This window comes from Girardinichthys multiradiatus, chromosome 11 (assembly GCF_021462225.1).
Source record: "Girardinichthys multiradiatus isolate DD_20200921_A chromosome 11, DD_fGirMul_XY1, whole genome shotgun sequence".
NCBI classification, from domain to species: Eukaryota; Metazoa; Chordata; class Actinopteri; order Cyprinodontiformes; family Goodeidae; genus Girardinichthys; species Girardinichthys multiradiatus.
The window spans coordinates 23,155,388-23,175,660 of record NC_061804.1 but is presented as its reverse complement, the minus strand read 5'-3'; the positions used below and the strand labels follow the sequence as shown (position 1 = coordinate 23,175,660).

At 40.3% G+C, this 20,273-nt stretch overlaps 2 protein-coding genes across 2 annotated transcripts in view; one reads left to right on the top strand and one right to left on the bottom strand.

Annotated features, from left to right (window-relative positions):
- LOC124875918 (protocadherin Fat 3) overlaps positions 1 to 6,093 on the bottom strand; it is a 131,868-nt gene extending 125,775 nt beyond the window's left edge. Inside the window, exons 1-3 of the mRNA XM_047378341.1 lie at positions 3,122 to 6,093; positions 2,051 to 2,185; positions 1,738 to 1,939 (exon numbers count right to left, since the gene is read on the bottom strand). Of these exons, the coding sequence (XP_047234297.1) occupies positions 1,738 to 1,939; positions 2,051 to 2,185; positions 3,122 to 6,085 (3,301 nt within the window). The 5' untranslated portion in view covers positions 6,086 to 6,093. The remainder of the gene's footprint in view (positions 1 to 1,737; positions 1,940 to 2,050; positions 2,186 to 3,121) is intronic.
- A 2,601-nt stretch (positions 6,094 to 8,694) lies between these two features.
- The window catches only part of chordc1b (cysteine and histidine-rich domain (CHORD) containing 1b), a 15,226-nt gene continuing 3,647 nt past the window's right edge, over positions 8,695 to 20,273 (top strand). Inside the window, exons 1-7 of the mRNA XM_047379510.1 lie at positions 8,695 to 8,990; positions 17,485 to 17,534; positions 17,619 to 17,675; positions 17,864 to 18,024; positions 18,430 to 18,530; positions 18,839 to 18,897; positions 20,121 to 20,191. Coding sequence (XP_047235466.1) covers positions 8,927 to 8,990; positions 17,485 to 17,534; positions 17,619 to 17,675; positions 17,864 to 18,024; positions 18,430 to 18,530; positions 18,839 to 18,897; positions 20,121 to 20,191 — 563 coding nt within the window. The 5' untranslated portion in view covers positions 8,695 to 8,926. The remainder of the gene's footprint in view (positions 8,991 to 17,484; positions 17,535 to 17,618; positions 17,676 to 17,863; positions 18,025 to 18,429; positions 18,531 to 18,838; positions 18,898 to 20,120; positions 20,192 to 20,273) is intronic.

Below are 20,273 nucleotides of genomic sequence, written 5' to 3'. Positions count from 1 at the left end.
TTTTAGTGTTGACAGACCTCTGAGGCCATCACATAACAGCTATAATTACACTGAGATTATATTACATACAGCTGGACTCTTGCCAACTCAGAATCCAACATCACAATGATTACTTTCTTTTGGTATACACATAAAATCTTGTTAAAATACGTTAACGTTTGGGTTGACAAAATCTTTTAATGTACAAGGGGTAAAAATTCCTTTGGAAGGTCATAATGTTCTGGCCAAGCAGAGTATAATTACATTTATTAATATATACTTTATCATATAAAAATGTACATGCTTTTTAATTGCCAGATTGGAGCAGATCAGAAGAGTAGAGTGAGAGGCACTCTCTCTATCCCTCTGTTTCACTCTCAACTAGAGTCAATAATAATTAGCCCCATTAAATGTCAATACAAGCTTCCAGTGTAAGTTATATACAGTAGTGCAAAATGAGGTGAGGGAAACTAGAAAAACCAGTATTTGTGTCAAACAATACGTGCAAAGTGCACAGTGAAATAAACAATAAATATTTATTGTGCAAATTAGTATGGCTTTTTATTGTCACTGTACTGCCACTGTGTGTGCAGAACATTTGGTTTTCATATTCAGCTTTGCAAATTATAAACTAATTAATTTAAATAATCAGTTTAATGGCATCCGCCTATATAAACTGTAAACACTTGGAAATATAAAAGTACTGTAGGTGCCATGAAATTGTTAAAAAAAAAAAGACAACAGTGTTTTTCTTTTTGAAAAAGAAAAGGTCTTTAAAGCATGCTAAACAAAACAATATGAATTAAAAATACTAAGCACTGAATAAGTCACAGCTAATACATGGCGTTGCAGTGTTTTTTTTCCTTCCTTTTCTTCTTGCACATCTCAGAGGAGCCTTTTAGCAAGCAGAAGACTGACAGACAGCTTTAAATAATCAAGTTCCAAATTCTCACTATTCTCAGTGTAGCTCCTTTTTTTTTACAATACTGGCTGTGACAACAGTAAGACGAAAAACCAACGAATGTATAAAAAGTCTTTCATTCACTCCACGTTTAAGTAGAACTGAACAAACCCAGTTAAAATGTTTCAGCACCATGGAGAGAGACGCAGAGAAACGGTCTAAAACCTCCAGTGACGCCAGTTGATACTGTAGTGGCAAGCTCCTGCAACAACACTTCATGGAAAAATGATTGCAGTATCTTGCACCTACTGTATTTCAAGTGCCTTCTCATTCTAGGTCAAGCCTCTTAAATAAGTCACACTTTCTCAATTTCTCAATACTTAGAAACGGTGGGCTGCCGCTCAGGACAGCCTGTGATCAGTGTCATCTGCACAGCACTAGATCAGTTATATGGTACTGCCTGAGGCCCAGCGAGTGTCGCTGCCATGCTGCCATCATTAAAGTAATGATCTCCCAGTACACAGCTCCCTTGTGAGGTCACATCTACACACTCACTGGGGCTGTACAGCGCGCTGTCCTAACTTTCTACCTCTAATATGCAAATGCATTTTTTATCAAAAAAAAACTGGATGTCAGAAGGTTAGGCTTTTTGTCACTCACAAAAAAGCTCACAAGTAATGAAAAAAGCAGGACCAAACGGCAATCATACAGATGTGAAACTCTTCATTAATGGCTTATGACCTGGTAAGGTTCCCTATTTGTAATTAATTTGGTTATTTGTATTCTAAGCATTGTGCAGCACAATATTGGATTTCCACTTCACATAAATAGGCTTCAAAATTGATCTAGTGTCACACCTGTGTCTTCGTCAATGGTGAAAGTGCCCAGTCCGCTGCCTCCATGGATTGAGTATCTCAACACGCCATCTCGTCCCCTGTCATCGTCTTTAGCCCTGACTATCAGGACACTTGTTCCTGTGCGAGAGTTCTCCCTCACTGAACCTTTCACAGCAAAGTTAAGGAAGTAGGGGGCATACAAATTTTCATTGACGTCCGCCACCTGGAGAAAAGTGATGGTTGATTGTAATGTGGACAGAAGAAATTGTGTAGATATATGTTGTTTGTTTGCATTCAGTGACAAAAACGGATTATGCGCGATTGTGTTACACACCTCAATCTCCACGAATGTGATGCTCCGAAGGCTTGGTATTCCTCTGTCTTCCGCAAGAACGGTCAGGTTATAGAACTGTTTTGTCTCAAAGTCCAGCTCCCGGCTAATCCTCAGTATACCAGTTACAGCACTGATCTACACAAAGAATTACATTGGGCACAGTCATTTTCTTTATCAAAGGTCTTTTAAACATAAAAATAATCTTGTAAATAACTATTTAGAAACATGCCAAATTGTGAAGTATTTGTGTATCAAAAGTATTTAGAAACTATGCATAAAAAAAGTTTTTTATGGTTGAAAGAGATAGACTATTTGCAAGATGATGTGAGATATAGAAGAAAAAAAAAACAATTCTGGGCTAAATAAAGTCCGGTCTTAAATTGCTATAAAAAGATCTCTTGATCTTGTGCTTGCTTTTTGGGGCTTTTTAAAAAATATATATTCCCCAGTTTCACAAATGGAAATGAATATTGAATGAATATATGAACTATTGTGAGTTCCAATTCTTAACATAATTGAACACAAAGGTAAAATTAATGATGTATAGCCTCTAAGAAAGGTGCAGCATTGCAAAACCATGCATTCTGATCACTTTGTTTGATCATTTTGGGTTTTCTCATTTGAATTCTCATTTTCTTTATTGAATTACAGCTGTAAAACATGTCCTAACACAGAGTTTATTATGTAAAGCTTCCAGGAAGGTTTTCTCAGTAATGTTTGGATACTAAACAATCTTTGAAAGAGAAGAAAACATTATGACAATAAATTGTGAGAACCTTTAAGATCAGGATGTTTTTCCAAACAGAGTGGTTTAAATTTCCAGTTAAGACAACAAAAGTTTGGAAGATTTCTTTCTTTCTTGATATCTTTCTCAGGTATTTAAATATGAAAGAAAAAAGTAACCTCTAAATAATTCAAGCATAACATTACTTTCTAAGACAATTGCTTTAGAACTATTGTAATTAATTACTGTGAGAGAAATTACATAGGAAACAGTGAAATGTTGCACAGTGATAATTAAGTTCAGCTGTACAAAACATTACAGATTGTGCAAACTCTGACCAGACTTACCTCGAAAGTGCCATTGAAGTCATTGATCAAGGAATATCGGACTTGTCCACCAGGTCCAACATCTGGGTCCTGCGCCTGCACCCAGGTAATCACAGTCCCTGGGGGCAGGTCCTCAGGTACCCGGGCACTATAGCTGCTGGGAATGAAAGCTGGAGAACAATCATTGATGTCCTCCACTATTAGGCTTAAAGTAGTCACTGATGACCTTCGAGTGCCTCTTTCAGCCTTGTCTCTCACTTCAATCTTCAATATGAATACAGGGTGTGCTTCTCTGTCCAGCTGACTTGCAACAAATACACTTCCAGTTTCACTGTCAATACCAAACTGAGGGACACCAGTCAGCATTCTAAACGAGAATTGTCCATTCTGGCCTATATCCCTGTCAAAAGCAGTAATTTTAATAACTTCCGTGCCAAGGTCTGTGTTTTCTGAAACAACGGCAGAGTAGTTGTCCTGATAGAATTGGGGATTATTGTCATTTGCATCCTCGATGATCACTGTCAGCAGTCTCCAGTTGGACATCGGAGGAATTCCCTCATCATAGATGGTAATATTTAGGAAATAGCGGTCCTGTCGCTCACGATCAAGTGGCAGCAAAACAGTTATCAGGCCACTCTCCATGTTGATATTGAAGCTGTTTTCTTTGTTGCCATCATAAATGGAAAAAAGAACACGACCATTAAAACCGATGTCACCATCTCGTGCCCGCACCTGAAAAACGCTGGAGCCAGGACTCAGATCCTCCCTCACGAGAATGCTTGTAGGCAAAGCTTCAAACTGTGGAGCTTGTTTGTTTGTAGAGAAAAGGTCTATGTATCTTTCATCTGATCTTGGTTTTGCCATTGCAGATGCTTTGGAGACCATTTTCTCTGCGAGAAACTGAGCAACCCTGGTTTCCTTGCAGGTGAACCCACCGGGTGACATTCTACCTCTCACCACTGATATATTCACAAATGTAGGATCAGAGAACATCTCTCCATCCGTTGCAGCCACTTTCAGGTTAAACACAGAATTTTTTAAAATGTCTGATACAAATGATCTTTTCAGCGTCAACGCCCCCGAGTCAGGATTTAATTCAAATTTGTCTAAGTCGTTACCAGACAGTATCTTGTACCTCACCATTTCAAACTCATCAATATCTATGGCTGACAAAGTGACAATAGTCTGGTTGACTGGAAAATCACGGCTTATCATGCCTCTGCAGGAAATCTTTTCAAAAGCAGGCTTGTTATCATTGATGTTTACCACTCGAATAGTGACATTAACCTCTGTTTCTCTTCTGTAGGGTGAACCCCAGTCAGAGGCTCTCACTGCAAAACTATAGATATCCTCTGAAGACTCAAAGTCCAGATCTCTGGTGATCCTCAGCTCCCCTGTCTCCTGCTCTATACTAAACGGAATAGACTCCTCACCATTGATTGTGTGAGTTACGTATCCATTTTCTGCTTTATCACTGTCCGAAGCGGATACCACTAAAACAACAGTCCCTATGGGTAAGCTCTCATTAATTGCAACATCATAGGACGGCTGGCTGAAAAGTGGAGAATTATCATTTGCATCCTCTATGCTAATTTGAACCCTTGCTTGTTGCTGACTGATAAAATCAACTATCTCCATCTCCATGAAATCCTGGGATAGCTTTGTCAGCTGCCTTATGGTTGTAATAACTCCAGTCAAAGGGTTTATATCAAAGTACATTGGATCTGAGAGGCTCCTGAAACTGTAATTGACACTCAGAGGAGATGGGGAAATTTTCACCACCTCTACAATAGTGCTTGGGGGAGCTATTTCACTCACCTTGACTGCATAAACATCCTTCTCAAAGTTTGCCATTATGGGGTCCTGCTTTGTAACCACCAACTGAACAACCTGAGTATTCGAATATTTTGGAGGTATACCTCTGTCTTTGGCCTGGAAAGTTAAATTGCAGCCATAAGGATATGTTTCCCAGTTAATGAGCTCTGATGATTTAACCCTATATTTATTCCAAAAAGCTGATCTCTCAATAACAAACTGTTCAAAAGGGTCTCCCTCAATAATGGAAACCCACTCTATGTGCCCAGATAACCCCTCATCTTTATCCTCAACAGTCAGTATGGCATAGATGAGGTCCTTATCTTGCACTGATGGAACAACTGCTACTGCGCTGAGAACAGGAGCAAATTCATTAACCCTATCCACACTTATAATCAGCCTAGCAGTGCTGCTGACGCCATTATTTCCATAGAGTTTCATGCCTCTGTCAACCACCTGCACCTCCAGCTCAAATTTTTCCTTTTTGTCCATTCTGGGTCGGCCTGTGAGGGTTATGACCCCACTGGTTGGATGAACAGCAAATAGCTCTATTCTGTTCTTGAAGAAGTAGTAAAACTCCCCATTGGAGCCAATGTCAGCATCTGTGGCTGTTACCCGTCCAATGCTGGTGCCCAGGGGTGCACTTTCAGAAACAACAAATGAATAGAAGGTTGGAGAAAAGAGTGGTCGGAGGTCATTTGTATCCAAGACCCGAATAAATATTGTGGCTAAGGCCTCCAAGCCATTATGGGCAGACGCCTTGACTGCCAGGGTGTAATTGTCCTGTACCTCCCGATTCAGCGTGGCACCGCTGCCTCCATTAGTGCTTATACGTAGGAAACAAAAATCCCCCATTACAAACTCCTCCGCTTGAAAGATGCCATCATTGTCTCCAGACTCAATTGAATATTTCAAGTCTAAAGGCCAGGATGGCACAAGAGTGATGCCCATTTTTACCTCACTTCTGATATAGGTTCTTACTGCCGAGTTCTCGAAGATTGAAGCATTATAGGATGGCTGGGTGAAGAGCAGCAAGCCTTGTCCTGCCCTAGGTGTGGATAAAAACTGGGCTTGGACGGTGGGTAAATTGAGGAATATATATAAAATGAAACAAACCAAAACAAAAACAGTAGGTAGAGGAAGCATGTTTCCCCACAGATTAAGCTTCATCAATATTCCATCACTGAGTCATCCTGTTTAGAAAAAAAATGACAAAGGAAAACAGACCTGAATTCAGGTGGTAGGATGTTTAAGACATGTCTACATGCAAAGGATTTAAAAATTCACAATAGCATAAAACGTACAAGGACATTTCAGGAGTACCGATTTTTCCTGTGTTAATGACAGCACATCATGCCATACATCAGTGGTTTGCATTCTACCACCAAATTCTGTAAATGATAAAATGACATCTCTTTATATGTGAAATTCAACTTTAAGCATGGGTCTGTTTCTGGCATCAAGGTATAACAACGGATTAAAATGATACGGGTTTGAACCTGCTCACATTCTTTGTTATCATATTGCTTCTACAGTTTAAAAGCCTTTTACTGAGATGCCAGAGGAGGTGCCAAAGTGACCAGAGGGTAGTGCAGCACTGCCCCTACCCCGCATCTTGCTGTTTCAGCTGATTGAAAGGAGGCTGCTACACATTTATTACTTGGGCTTATTACTGGTTACGGTTTAAAAACCATTAAAATTTTCCATCCTACCATTACTATCGTTTAAAATCCTTATGATGGCATGCCAAAAAAAATGATGGCATAAATTGTGTTTTTTCTCACTGTTTAGGGCAAGAATAGACAGTGTAGTGCTGCTCTTCCCCCACCTGTTGCTGTACAGGTCAGCTGGCGGTAAGACGGCTACACCACTTTTCCTTTGCTTTCTAGAAAGACAAGGTCAGCTGGAAATTATTTTAGCTAGGAAATCATGGACACTTAAATAGGGGTGAAACAATTGATCAAATTAATTGTTATTAATCTATGATTTAAATAATCATCAACTAATTTAGTAATTGAATAATCGTTAACTGGAGTAAACCTGTTTTAGGTCATGTCATAAGATCTCAACCATATCTAAGCCCCAGCGTTGATCGGGATACTCCAGCATTTTCCTTTTGTTATTTAGGTATTCAGAGGTAAACTGGCTGCTGTGCTTTGGATCAATGTCCTGTTTCATAATCCAAGTGTGTCTGATTTTAGGGTCACCACCTGCTGACTGCACATGCCCTTCAGAGGTTTCTGCTAGGGAGCCATTCCATCATTTACTGCATCTCGTCCAGGTCATAAAGAAGCAAAGCAGCCCAAGTGCCATCACACAACCACCATCACATTTGACTTGTATGATGTTCTTTTTCTGAAATCCTGTTTCCTTTTCAGCAGAAATTCCATTTCTTTCACATCAGTCCACAGAATATTTCCCAAAACTATTGTCATTATGATGTTTTGGTTTTTTTGGGGGTGGGGGTTTGGCATTTGCGAAATGAGCGTTTGTGTATTTGTTTGATTAGCAGTGGTTTTCACCTTGCAGTAATTTTAAGTAGGCTGGCCACTCCTGGGAAGGTTAACCACTCTCTATTTTTCTCCATTTGTGGATAATGGCTCTTAATGTGATTCACTGGAGTACCAAATTGTCACCCTCTCAAGACGTATGGATGCCAATTCTGTTATTTACTCTCTGTTCGTGAATTACTTTACATTGTGGAATGATGTGTTGTTGCATGAGATATTTGTAGCCCACTTTAGCTGTTAGAGTGGTTCTAATTAAGGGATTTCTTAATTTAGGTTCAGACAATAATCAGTTTTGTTGAGAATCTGAAGTGTGACAAAAAAGCAAAAACAGAAATCTGAAGAAAACAGGGGAAACACTTTTACACAACAGTTAAAGGAACACAACCACGTTAGATCACATTATAGATTTATGTTTAAAATAATTTTATAAAAACGGTCATACCATGAAAGGTTAGGTTGTCATACCATGAGAATCCTTCACCGACCCATGCATACTCTGCATGTTAAGTCTCAGAGAAATCAAATGCTCCTGAAAAAATAACAGGTAGCCTATCAGGAAAAATAACTGTAACCTTACAATGCTTTTTAGCATTCATTTAGTTAAAGAAGACAGTGTCACAAAGAAATATTATACATAATTTGTTGCCTTTTCAGTAATTTTTTTAACTACCAGTTTTAAAATGTTGCTGACATTCCATAAATACTTTTTCCAGACAAAATGAATCGGACTAACTCTGTACTGACATCAATCCCCGACAGCAGATCAAACCTAGTCATACAGAAACCTACCACTGAGAGACGGTCCCAGCACATATTAGGGAACACTTATCGTCTCCCAGTAAAGCTCGCCTGTGTGCAAAAACAATCCACGAGTTTTTGGTAGTTTTAAACGACAGTCTATCGCTCGAGTGACGCTGCTCACAAATTAAGTGTCCTACCTTTAGACGAAACAGATGTAACCAGCGAAAGTAAATCCGTTTCCATGCTCCTGGACGAATAAAATTAGAAAAGAATATAAAGAAAGGCAAAACGGATGGGCGCGATCAGAGAACAAAAATCGCTTGCAACCAAATATCCCAATAGGGGACTGACTGCTAGAATGCAGCCATCATCATAAAACTAAACAAATATTGCCCTAGTTGCTTTCACCTGACCAATGCACTCCAGGGTGCAGACATCCGTATGCAATAGTAAATTGACCTTACAGCTGTAATGGATCGTTTGCTGCAAGGTTAGAGTCCGTGGCCACCGTGGTGCCAGGAAGCTGTATCGCAAGTTTCAAAGCGGCCAGCATCAGTTCATGCTGATGTGGGACCACGCACGCCGGATGGAGCTAGGTGGCGGGCGATCTCCGATTTTTGCCGAGTGTAGCCGACAACAAACGGAAGTGAGAGAAGGGAGACAGCAGACGGGCAGCTAAGCGGCACAGCTCTGAATCTCTCACACAGAGTCCCAAGTTAGAAGCCTTGGTCACCGTTTAAAACTTGCTGCTTACCTCACCATGTCTGTTTTGTGTTATAATAAGGGGTGCGGACAGCGGTTTGATCCGGAAAACAACCCAGACGGTGAGTCGTGCTTTCAGTAAGGTAGCTGTGTTACGGAGGTTGACAGATTATTAGCAAGCTAACCTCTGATCATCTAGAAATTTCTACTGCGGAGCAGGCCTGTTAGGCCCATGTAAGCTAACTTCGTGTTAGGTGTTGGGACTTCTTTCATTACAACTAAAACAAGAAGCTACCGCTGCCCAGAAAGGGCAATATTTAGTTTAAGGCTAACACGACGTTTGATGCTAGTTAAGTCAGTAAGCAAGTTAACATTGTGCCTAACAGGAGCAACACAGCTGAAAGTTTCATGAGCACGTTATTCTACGCTTTTATTACACGTGAGGCGTGTAAAACCCTAACTTTAGTCCTTGGTTGCCATAGTTTCCTCTCATTTGGTGTAATTTAGTATGGAAAAATGTTTATTTAACCTCTCGGAATAACTGCTTTGTTCGGTGTATAACCTGAGCCTTTAAACAGCACCCAAGTCCTACATGGAGAAAAGGCATTCACAAACTTTTTTCCTGTTCTTTAAATGCATTAAAGCTAAAAAGTCCAAACTCTGTAAATTCGTTATCATACAATTTGTTTTAAGCTTAGTGAAAAGTGATTTGTAAGGGTAGACATGTACATTGATACATTAACTATAACCCATTATCTGTTGGATTGAATTTCTTTTATTTCATTTTTTAATAAAAAAAAAAAGTATTTGTTTGTGTTGTAGTCCTAGTTACATCTCACAGAAAACCAAAGATATGCCTGATCTGTGCATCTTTACCAAAAAATTTTAAATCTTTTAAATAAATCAATGTAAGACAACTCCATACCCCCTCCTTGAACCGTCACCTTAACGTGGTGGAGGGGTTTGAGTGCTCAAATGATCCTAGACGCTATGTTGTCTGGGCCCTAAATGCCCCTGGTAGGGTCTCCCATGGCAAACAGGCTCTAGGTGATGGGTCAGACAAAGAATGGTTCAAGAACCCCTCATGAAGAACAAAATATCGAGGCACGTGACGTCGCCCAGTACGGCGGAACCGGGGTCCCACCCTGGAGCCAGGCCTGGGGTCGGGACTCGTCGGAGATCACCTGGTGGCCGGGTTGCTCCTCGCGGGACCCGGCCGGGCCAAGCCCGAACGAGAGACGCGAGGCCATCCCCCAGTGGGCCCACCACCTGCAGGGGGAACCGTGAGGGTCCGGTGCAAAGAGGATTGGGTGGCGGACGAAGGTGGAGACCTCAGCGGCCCGATCCCCGGATGCTTAGGCTGGCTCTAGGGACGTGGAATGTCACCTCGCTGGGGGGGAAGGAGCCTGAGCTTGTGCGGGAGGTCGAGAGATATCGACTAGAAATAGTCAGGCTCGCCTCCACGCACAGCGTGGGCTCTGGAACCCATCTCCTTGAGAGGTGTAACCGAGTATGAAATCGGGTGCCCTTTATTAGGGGCCATCCGGACCCTGTACGAGCGGAGCAGGAGTTTGGTCCGCATTGCCGGCACTAAGTCGGACCTGTTCCCAGTGCATGTTGGACTCCGGCAGGGCTGCCCTTTGTCGCCGGTCCTGTTCATAACTTTTATGGACAGGATTTCTAGACGCAGCCAAGGGCCGGAGGGGGTCGGGTTTGGGGACCAGTGGATTTCGTCTCTTCTTTTTGCAGATGACGTGGTCCTGCTGGCCCCCTCTAGCCAAGACCTACAGCATGCGCTGTGGCGGTTCGCAGCCGAGTGTGAAGCGGCTGGGATGAGGATCAGCTCCTCCAAGTCCGAGGCCATGGTACTCGACCGGAAAAGGGTGGCTTGTCCTCTTCAGGTTGGAGGGGAGTTCCTGCCTCAAGTGGAGGAGTTTAAGTATCTCGGGGTCTTGTTCACGAGTGAGGGAAGAATGGATCGGGAGATCGACAGACGGATCGGTGCGGCGGCCACAGTAATGGGGGCGCTGTGCCGGTCCGTTGTGGTGAAGAGAGAGCTGAGCCGAAAAGCAAAGCTCTCAATTTACTGGTCGGTCGACGTTCCTACCCTCACCTATGGCCATGAACTTTGGGTCATGACCGAAAGAACGAGATCACGGATACAAGCGGCTGAAATGAGCTTCCTCCGTAGGTTGGCTGGGCACTCCCTTAGAGATAGGGTGAGGAGCTCGGCCATCCGGGAGGGGCTCAGAGTAGAGCCGCTGCTCCTCCACATCGAGAGGAGCCAGTTGAGGTGGCTCGGGCATCTATACCAGATGCCTCCTGGACGCCTTCCTCGGGAGGTGTTCCAGGCACGTCCCACCGGGAGGAGGCCCAGGGGACGGCCCAGGACACGCTGGAGGGACTATGTCTCTCGGTTGGCCTGGGAACGCCTTGGGCTCCCCCTGGAGGAACTGGAGGAGGTGTCTGGAGAGAGGGACGTCTGGGCGTCTCTGCTGAGTCTGCTGCCCCCGCGACCCGGTCCTGCATAAGCGGAAGACGACGAACGAACGAATGTAAGACAACAAAATACAACGTATACATATTTTAGGTTCAGAAAATTCAGTCTAATAGTAAAATCAATGATGTACTAATCCAGTGTTGTACAGCCTTATTAAGAACTAGTTCTAAGTTCATTTCATCCAGTTAAAACTGAATGAATTCATGTTCACAGTTCAGTACTTAAACATGCTGCATCAAACTTAGTCCCAATATGAACAAGTTCTCAATTATTTATCAGTATTTTATAAAATATGTTTTACGATATATAGATTTCAACATCCTGCTTTAATTAGCATATTGGTTTTGTAACTGCCTAGCCTTTCCCAGGCTAAAAAAAAAGCATATATTTTCATGTTTCAGTTGTCTAAAAGCAAAACAAGGGAGACATTTTGATGGGGAATTTGCCCATTGAGATCTTATTTTTAATATGGCCATATTAAAATTATAGGAGGTTGGTGTTTCTCTCTGGTAAAAAAAAATTCAGTTTCTGTTTAAGCATATTAGCTGACCAAAATCATCCCCTAAGGAAACTAAAGACAAACTCTGGGCTGGTATTCCAGGTATATTTAACTCTACAATAGAGAAAAAAGTTAGGCTGCAACCTAATTCCTTTGTTTGTCTCTGCTGTACCTACAGACTCCAGTGGAGTAACAGATACTGGCTGCAGTTTTGATGGCTAGGGAACAAGCCTTCAGTGTAAATTGTTACATTCAAAACAAAGAGAAAGGTCTCATGGTCAACCTTAAAACAAAGGTAGAGGCATACATTTTGTAAAAGAGGTCTCCACCTAGAGATATATGTATGCTCAGCAGCCTGCAAAGTGCCTGCATGCGGTTGCCCACACATGTACAGTAACACTGCAGTCACCAACTATTCACCTTTTAAGGGTAAATGTTAAAACTATTTTTTTTTTCTGCACAATGAAGCTAAAGTTTATCAGTTAACTGCTTTTGTTCACTCATGCCGTCAGGGAGTGTTGCGCTCAGTTCAAGTTCTGCACCTAAAAAGCTGCATCAAGTCCAAAGTTCTTCAGAAAGTTTGTCACCCACAAACATTTTGATGGCCAACACAGTAGTTATCATATATTCCAACTAAAATTGTAATTTAGGTAGTATAAATTGAGGAGCAGGAGTGGATACAGGCTTTTTGTTGTCGCTGTAGCGTAAGAATGACTGAAGTTAGTTTATTTTTTTTTTTGGATGTTATTGAAGACCGTTGTCTTTAAATGTTGGTCCTCTTTATGTTTGTAATGTAGTCATTTTAAAGCATATTGAGCTCATGATATTTCCAACGTGTACTGCTAATTATAGTTGTATCACTTCGACTGTCATTGCCGTATCATTTTAATGCGGTCAGCAATTTTCGTTTGGTTTAGATTTTTCAGAGACACACGAATCAGTCAGACAGTTATCAGAATCAGACAGTTTTCCCTGGATCTGATCATTATCCATCAATTTATCCATATTGATCCGTTCAAATCTGATGAGTCAAATACTAAAAAATCAGATTTTCTTTCCCTTCCTGTTCATTAAATGTATCAAAACTATTAACTGTCAGCTTTTTCAGTCTATAAACGCTTTACTCAACAGCATGCACTTTGTTTTGAGATAAAATGCTGCCCAATTTGTCTCTTTTAAACGCTGTAGTCCTTAAGGGAACAATCTGAATTAACAGGTCAGATCTCAGAGAAAAGTTGGAAATTGGCATCATCCAGGAAAGGCCTGATCAGTGCATCCTTTGTTTTTTCCCCCCTTTGCAGCATCTTTTAAAATAAATAGGTCAAACCTAAGCTTGATGTAAACGGTTGCTTCTTTTTTCCAAATGTTTTATGAAGGCGGTTTTGTTCCTGCTCTCAAAGAGGCATAACTGGCATGGGACACAAAGTTTGCGAGACTTTTATATGTATAAAGTATGGTGTATGGTTTATAATCCCTTTACTTGCAGCCAAAGGGCTTATTCATGAGGATAATTTTATTTTGAATCTTCACTGTCAGCTACCACCAGTTGAACCATATTGGATGAAAATTGAGAGTCCTACTAACCAGAGGTTTGCAGTGGAGATTCATCTCCAACACACAGATTTGAACACTAACAGTTCAAATACCACCAAAACCAAAAGGAAGATTCCTCACATTTTTGCATTTTATTATATTTATGACCAGGGCTGAAATAATGTTCAGGATTAATTGATTATTGAAATAATTGTCAATTAATATGGTAATTGAATAATCGTTAACTCGAGTATACACTCTAAAACATGCCATTTGCTGAAAGAACAACCCACTCAGAGCAGCAATTAGGCCAAAACTGTACAAAAAAAATATATGTTTTGCATTTAAGATGAAAAACCTTCTTTGTCTGTAAATATTCTCTATCCAGAGCTTCTCAAGGGGCTTAGCTGTAGCTTCACCTCAGCATTGTTCATGTTCTTGCAAATGTTTTGTACAATTGCACTATGCGACATGCAAGACACAGCACTGTCCCGTTTTTTATTTAAATACTTTATTATTAAAATGCCATGTTCTGAGCATTTAATTTAGTTTTTTTTTTTTACATGTTTTTGCCATTTACAATCCATTTAAAATGTGGACTACATGTTTGTTTTTTAGTTCAAAACACTTGTTTATTGAAGTATGTTAATTTACTAAGAGAATCTCCTGTTTAATCAGTCAATTGAAAAAGATAATCGATAGATTAATCCATTATTAAAACAGTCAATAGGTGCAGCCCCCTTTATGACCTTGAAATAAAGAAAAGTTACATTCATGGTAGTTATTATTTCCTGTATGGTGCTCATTTTTTTATGTTTATCACTCTGTTTTCCAAAATTCTGAGATTTCATCTTAATTTCACACACATTTTGAGGGAAACCATGACCATAAATGAAATTCTTGGTCTTTTGTTGAAAGTCAACCACTGCAAAGCTGTAAGGAGGAAAGATGATTGTCACAGTTAAATCTCCTTTCATTGTTTTAATGCCATAGTAGTAAGTTTGTTTATTTAAAGCGCTGTTTATGCGAAGCCACAGATTGGGAGCCAATTGAACTGTCAAGGATGTTGTCTTTAGCTCCCACAGCGGACCCCTCACCAAGTTTTCAATTCCCTTTATTTAGAATTGTCTTCCTCTATCTTCAAGCAATCCAATACTGTGTACTGCCGGGACACCTGAAGCCAGAGTCAAAGTCTAATTTCCATTTTAATAGGATGTCTCTTTATCATAATAGTAGAGTATATTATAATTACCTTTAGGGATATCTAAGTGGTGTATCTATGGCAATGGCACGGAAGAGGCACAGCTCAGGCGGTACTGCGGGGAAATGATTTATCACCTATTGTCTACAAACATGTTTTTTATTATTATTCATTTACCACACAGTGATTTGCTGTTGAGGCACTTCATACTAAAGTACATACAAGTATGACAAACATTTTACTGTTGGGAATCTCAAATACAGCGTTATCAATCCTGTTTTCAGGGTGAAATAAGCCAATTTTTCTCTTTGCCGTTTCTCAACAAAATTCAAAGCGTTAGACCCTAGTTGACATAACGGAAGACAATATGGCATGAGTCTAGAATGCAGCACCTAGGCTGTAAGAAAATCTTAGATGTGGCTCTCAATGAAATATGCGAGGTTATGACTTCTCGACACGCTTTCAAATCTCCCTGTGACCTTTTTGCCATAATCTATGTAAGTTGTGAGCATGTACTGCAGTGAGACTCCCTCTATTTGTCTGTCTTCTCGGCATGCAAATTGTTAAGTAGTTCTTAAACATATTACAAACAGTTCCTCCATTCCAAATCAACAATAACCTTATGTACACGGATGTGGCGATGATGAAAATATTTGTGCTACTGGAGATTAGGGTTGTCACAATACTAAAATTTCAAACTTGATACCTATGTTACGAAAAATACTCTTATCTTTTTCAGCACCATGGTTCTGGTTCTAGTTAAAACATCCTGGGTCGTAAGGAGAAATTGGAATCAACAACTACTATATCATAAAACTGAGACATAATCACATTTCCTTACAGAGGAGCAGGTTATGAAATTCAACTGTCTGCATCAAATATCTTCATGATCATGACCCTGCATATTTTAGTGTTGTTGAGCCTCTGTTACAATGATTAATTTGTTCAGTCTTTAGAGCATGGCCTTTTTGCTGTCTTCATTCCACTTTTAAATTCAAGATGAGCTCGATTTGGGGCCTCTCAAAGACTTAAGGACAGCCTTCCTAGTCCATGTTTTTGTTTAGGTTTTTTTATGTTATGCTTACTTTGGGATATACAGGGGTTGGACAATGAAACTGAAACACCTGGTTTTTGACCACAATAATTTATTAGTATGGTGTAGGGCCTCCTTTTGCGGCCAATACAGCATCAATTCGTCTTGGGAATGACATATACAAGTCCTGCACAGTGGTCAGAGGGATTTTAAGCCATTCTTCTTGCAGGATAGTGGCCAGGTCACTATGTGATACTGGTGGAGGAAAACGTTTCCTGACTCGCTCCTCCAAAACACCCCAAAGTGGCTCAATAATATTTAGATCTGGTGACCGTGCAGGCCATGGGAGATGTTCAACTTCACTTTCATGTTCATCAAACCAATCTTTCACCAGTCTTGTTGTGTGTATTGGTGCATTGTCATCCTGATACACGGCACCACCTTCAGGATACAATGTTTTAACCATTAGATGCACGTGGTCCTCAAGAATGGTTTGGTAGTCCTTGGCAGTGATGGGCCCATCTAGCACAAGTATTGGGCCAAAGGAATGCCATGATATGGCACCCCAAACCATCACTGATCCACCCCCATGCTTCACTCTGGGCATGCAACAGTCTGGGTGATACGCTTCTTTGAGGCTTCTCCACACCGTAACTCTCCCGGATGTGGGGAAAACAGTAAAGGTGGACTCATCAGAGAACAATACATGTTTCACATTGTCCACGGCCCAAGATTTGCGCTCCTTGCACCATTGAATCCGACGTTTGGCATTGGCATGAGTGACCAAAGGTTTGGCTATAGCAGCCCGGCCGTGTATATTGACCCTGTGGAGCTCCCGACGGACAGTTCTGGTGGAAACAGGAGAGTTGAGGTGCACATTTAATTCTGCTGTGATTTGGGCAGCCGTGGTTTTATGTTTTTTGGATACAATCCGGGTTAGCACCCGAACATCCCTTTCAGACAGCTTCATCTTGCGTCCACAGTTAATCCTGTTGGATGTGGTTCGTCCTTCTTGGTGGTATGCTGACATTACCCTGGATACCGTGGCTCTTGATACATCACAAAGACTTGCTGTCTTGGTCACAGATGCGCCAGCAAGACGTGCACCAACAATTTGTCCTCTATTGAACTCTGGTATGTCACCCATAATGTGTGCATTTCAATATTTTGAGCAAAACTGTGCTCTTACCCTGCTAATTGAACCTTTACACTCTGCTCTTACTGGTGCAATGTGCAATCAATGAAGACTGGCTACCAGGCTGGTCCAATTTAGCCATGAAACCTCCCACACTAAAATGACAGGTGTTTCAGTTTCATTGTCCAACCCCTGTATGTGTACAATGCATCAGCCTGTGCAATGTTTGTCATTGTTCTTTAAGGGGCTCAATTTATGTATGTCTGACCTAAAGGACATGAGCTTGTAATGAAGCATCTACAAAATAATTATACCCATGGTTCACATACTTAGTCGGCCTTAGTGTTATTTAGAAGAACTGCAAGGTGGACATCCTGGATTTTGAGGTCAGGGTTGGCAATAACAATCCTTTGACTTTCCCTTAGAATTCGAATTTCTATGGATCTTTCTGTTCATTTTTCAACTTCAACTCTGAAAATTCAAACTGATTAAAAATGTTACTCCTAATTAAATTGCACCCTTCAACCAACCTTGGAGTACAAATGAGTATGACTGGCTGTTTCTTTATTTAGCTAGTGCTCATCAAATATAGTGAGCAGTTAGTTGAAAAATAAGCAGGTTACAGGTTGTTGAGTGTATTGAGTCACTTTATCATTTTACCGTGGTAGATATTTTTTCATGTTTATCAAGGGTGTTTTTTTTTCTGTTGTCACAGATGCCTGTACCTATCACCCAGGAGTCCCAGTGTTCCATGATGCTTTGAAGGTATAATACCTAAAAGTGCGCTTATAGCTTCTACTTTGTTCAAAAATTGTGGTCCAAGTTAATGTTTTGGTAACTTCCTTTCAGGGATGGTCCTGCTGCAAGAGAAGAACTACTGACTTCTCAGACTTTCTCAGCATCGCTGTAAGGTTTCTGTTTTAATCATCCATTTTTACTGCTTTCCCCTGTTGTGTCTCCATTGTCTTGTTGTCTTTCACATATTGACTGCCAGCCTCTTTTTTTTTTTTGTTTGGTTTTGGGTTTTTTTTGGCCTTTTTGGCCCTAGAGCACTTATTGTTTAGGAGTTTAACACAGACACTTTCTTCTCACAGGGCTGCACAAAAGGTCCCCACAACAAAGAGAAGCCCCCTGAGCCGGTGAAACCAGATGTGAAAACATCAGGAGAAAGGAAGGAGTTGGAGGCCCAAAAACCAAAGTTTAATGAGTACATCATCTCTGCACCAAAACCCCAGGAGGCGATAAACAGACCAAGGTGGGTTTCTGCAGTAGCTTTTTTCTAAGTTAGTGAAAGAAAAGCATATATATATATATATATATATATATGACCTATACACAAAAATAGATCTTGTAGAAGTTTAAATTAGGAGTGTTTATTATTTAATATTTGAGCAGCGGAAAAGCGGGGCAGTGATACGCTTTTTGCATTCAGCGTAGCATTGGGACATTGCTGAATATTTATGCTTTTAGATCTGCAGATTGTGCTTCATTGTGAATTTGACTTGTTTAGTTCAAACCTCAGGTTTGTTTTTTTTTTCGTCTCTGAAGCTGCATTAAAAGGGAAACACAGAGGAATCCATCATAGCTTAAACGTGCTATGATGATTGTTTAAAGCCTATAAAAGCTTTTTTTTTTTCTGAGGTATTTGTTTGTCTTACAGTCCCGATGAGCCGATGGTGAGAATGCAGCACAAAGTTTCTGCCTCTCTAAAGCAGGCGCTGGAGAAACTAAAAGTATCAGAAAATACAACAGAGAATAAAGGTGGGAAGCTGTTTTTTTTTGTTTCATCTTCTCTTTCTTATCTCTACTAAAGATATTTTCATCATCCACTACTTACCAGACCATCCGTGTAGTGCTTGTCACAGCGGACGTGAAGGTCATGTAAAAAGTGAGGCTTAATGGATGACCACTGGGAATTCGCCATCATCTGTGTCATTCACATCATGATATTCAAGTTAAAGATGACAGTTAGAGGGCAGCACATCAGAACTGATGATACATTTTTTAAATCTCGTCATGGACTTAATTTTTTTTTTTTCCCCCTTCTTTCTGGATTTTTCCCCTTCCAGAGGAAGACAGCGATGAGATCAAAATTGGAACATCGTGTAAAAATGGAGGCTGTACAAAAGTGAGTGAGTCTTTTGTGCTCTGTGGAGACATGTGGCAGTTTCGTGTTTATCTGTAGCACTGCTCATCTCGGTAAATCACAGTTACATGTTGAATTTCCTTTCATAAGAAAACATGCTCATGCGAAACTATGGCAAAATAAATCACGATGGTCTGAGCTTATTATATGACATTACACCCCTGCTCAGGGGAAATTTACCCTCCACTTTTTCTGCAAGGTGGATGCAAAACAAAGTTTTTCATTCAGGCTAATCAGACCTGTCAGAGCAGAAACCCCAAGATCAGAACTGAAATTTTGAGGAAAATGTACATTGACACGTTTGGTAGCTGTTTTTGTCTGATTAACATAATTATACATAACTGATTTTGTGTACCTACTCTCATCGGCTGCTTGCTTCTAAGCTGTAATGAATAAGTGTTTTCTGTGAATCTAAATTACTCTGTTTTTTTGGACAAATATTACTCTGACCTCTAAAGTTCCCACACAGTCTAGAATAGAATAGAGTTTGTCATTATATATGGTATAAGGTCACAATACTGCAACATAAAGTCACTGGGAATGTAAACAAATGAACAGAGTATAGAAAAAATATGTGCATGCCCTATTAAATTATGTGTCAGGTATGTATAAGCAAAAGGAGAATGGAGTATGAAGAAATATATTTGCACACCTAACTTGCTGTTCCATCATCTACAATCCATCCATTTATCCATATTGATCCTTCAAATATTTATCCATGCATACCTCAACTTCTTTATTATCCATTCATCCCTCCTCATCTCTTCCTTACTGGCAGTGTTGTTTGTTTTTGTTGTTTTTTTTGCAGCGTTCACATTTAAAGCCTAACCACTGTAAAAATGTCTGCCATTAATTCCTTGGAAACTTTAGAATTTGACTATAAAGGAATGATAATTATAAAAGGTTTAATCTGGAACATTTTTGAATTTTGACTAAAGGTTTAGGAACCCTGAATGTCTCTCCCGATCATAAGTCCAAAGTTCTTCTTATGCTATCATGCAGTAATATTGAAGAAATGCATCTGCGTCGTATGCTTTTACCTACAAAAAGAAAACATGAAGCAAAGTAAACAAATTCTAGGACTGGTTAGAATATTATCAATAACAGAGTTCAGGGTAATTGTTATCTATTTTTGTTAGCTTAAGCTTAAAAAAAAGAATCATCGGTTTTCAGTTCTTTAATCTTATTTTTGTTTTTAACCTCAGACCTTTGAGGGACCTTCAAGTGACTCAGAAGTGTGCTCATACCACTCTGGAGTCCCCATCTTCCATGAAGGGTTGGTGTTAATGCTGATGTTATACATATACTGCTTCTGAAATGTTAAATTCACCTTCACACCTTTTGTTTGTTGACATTTA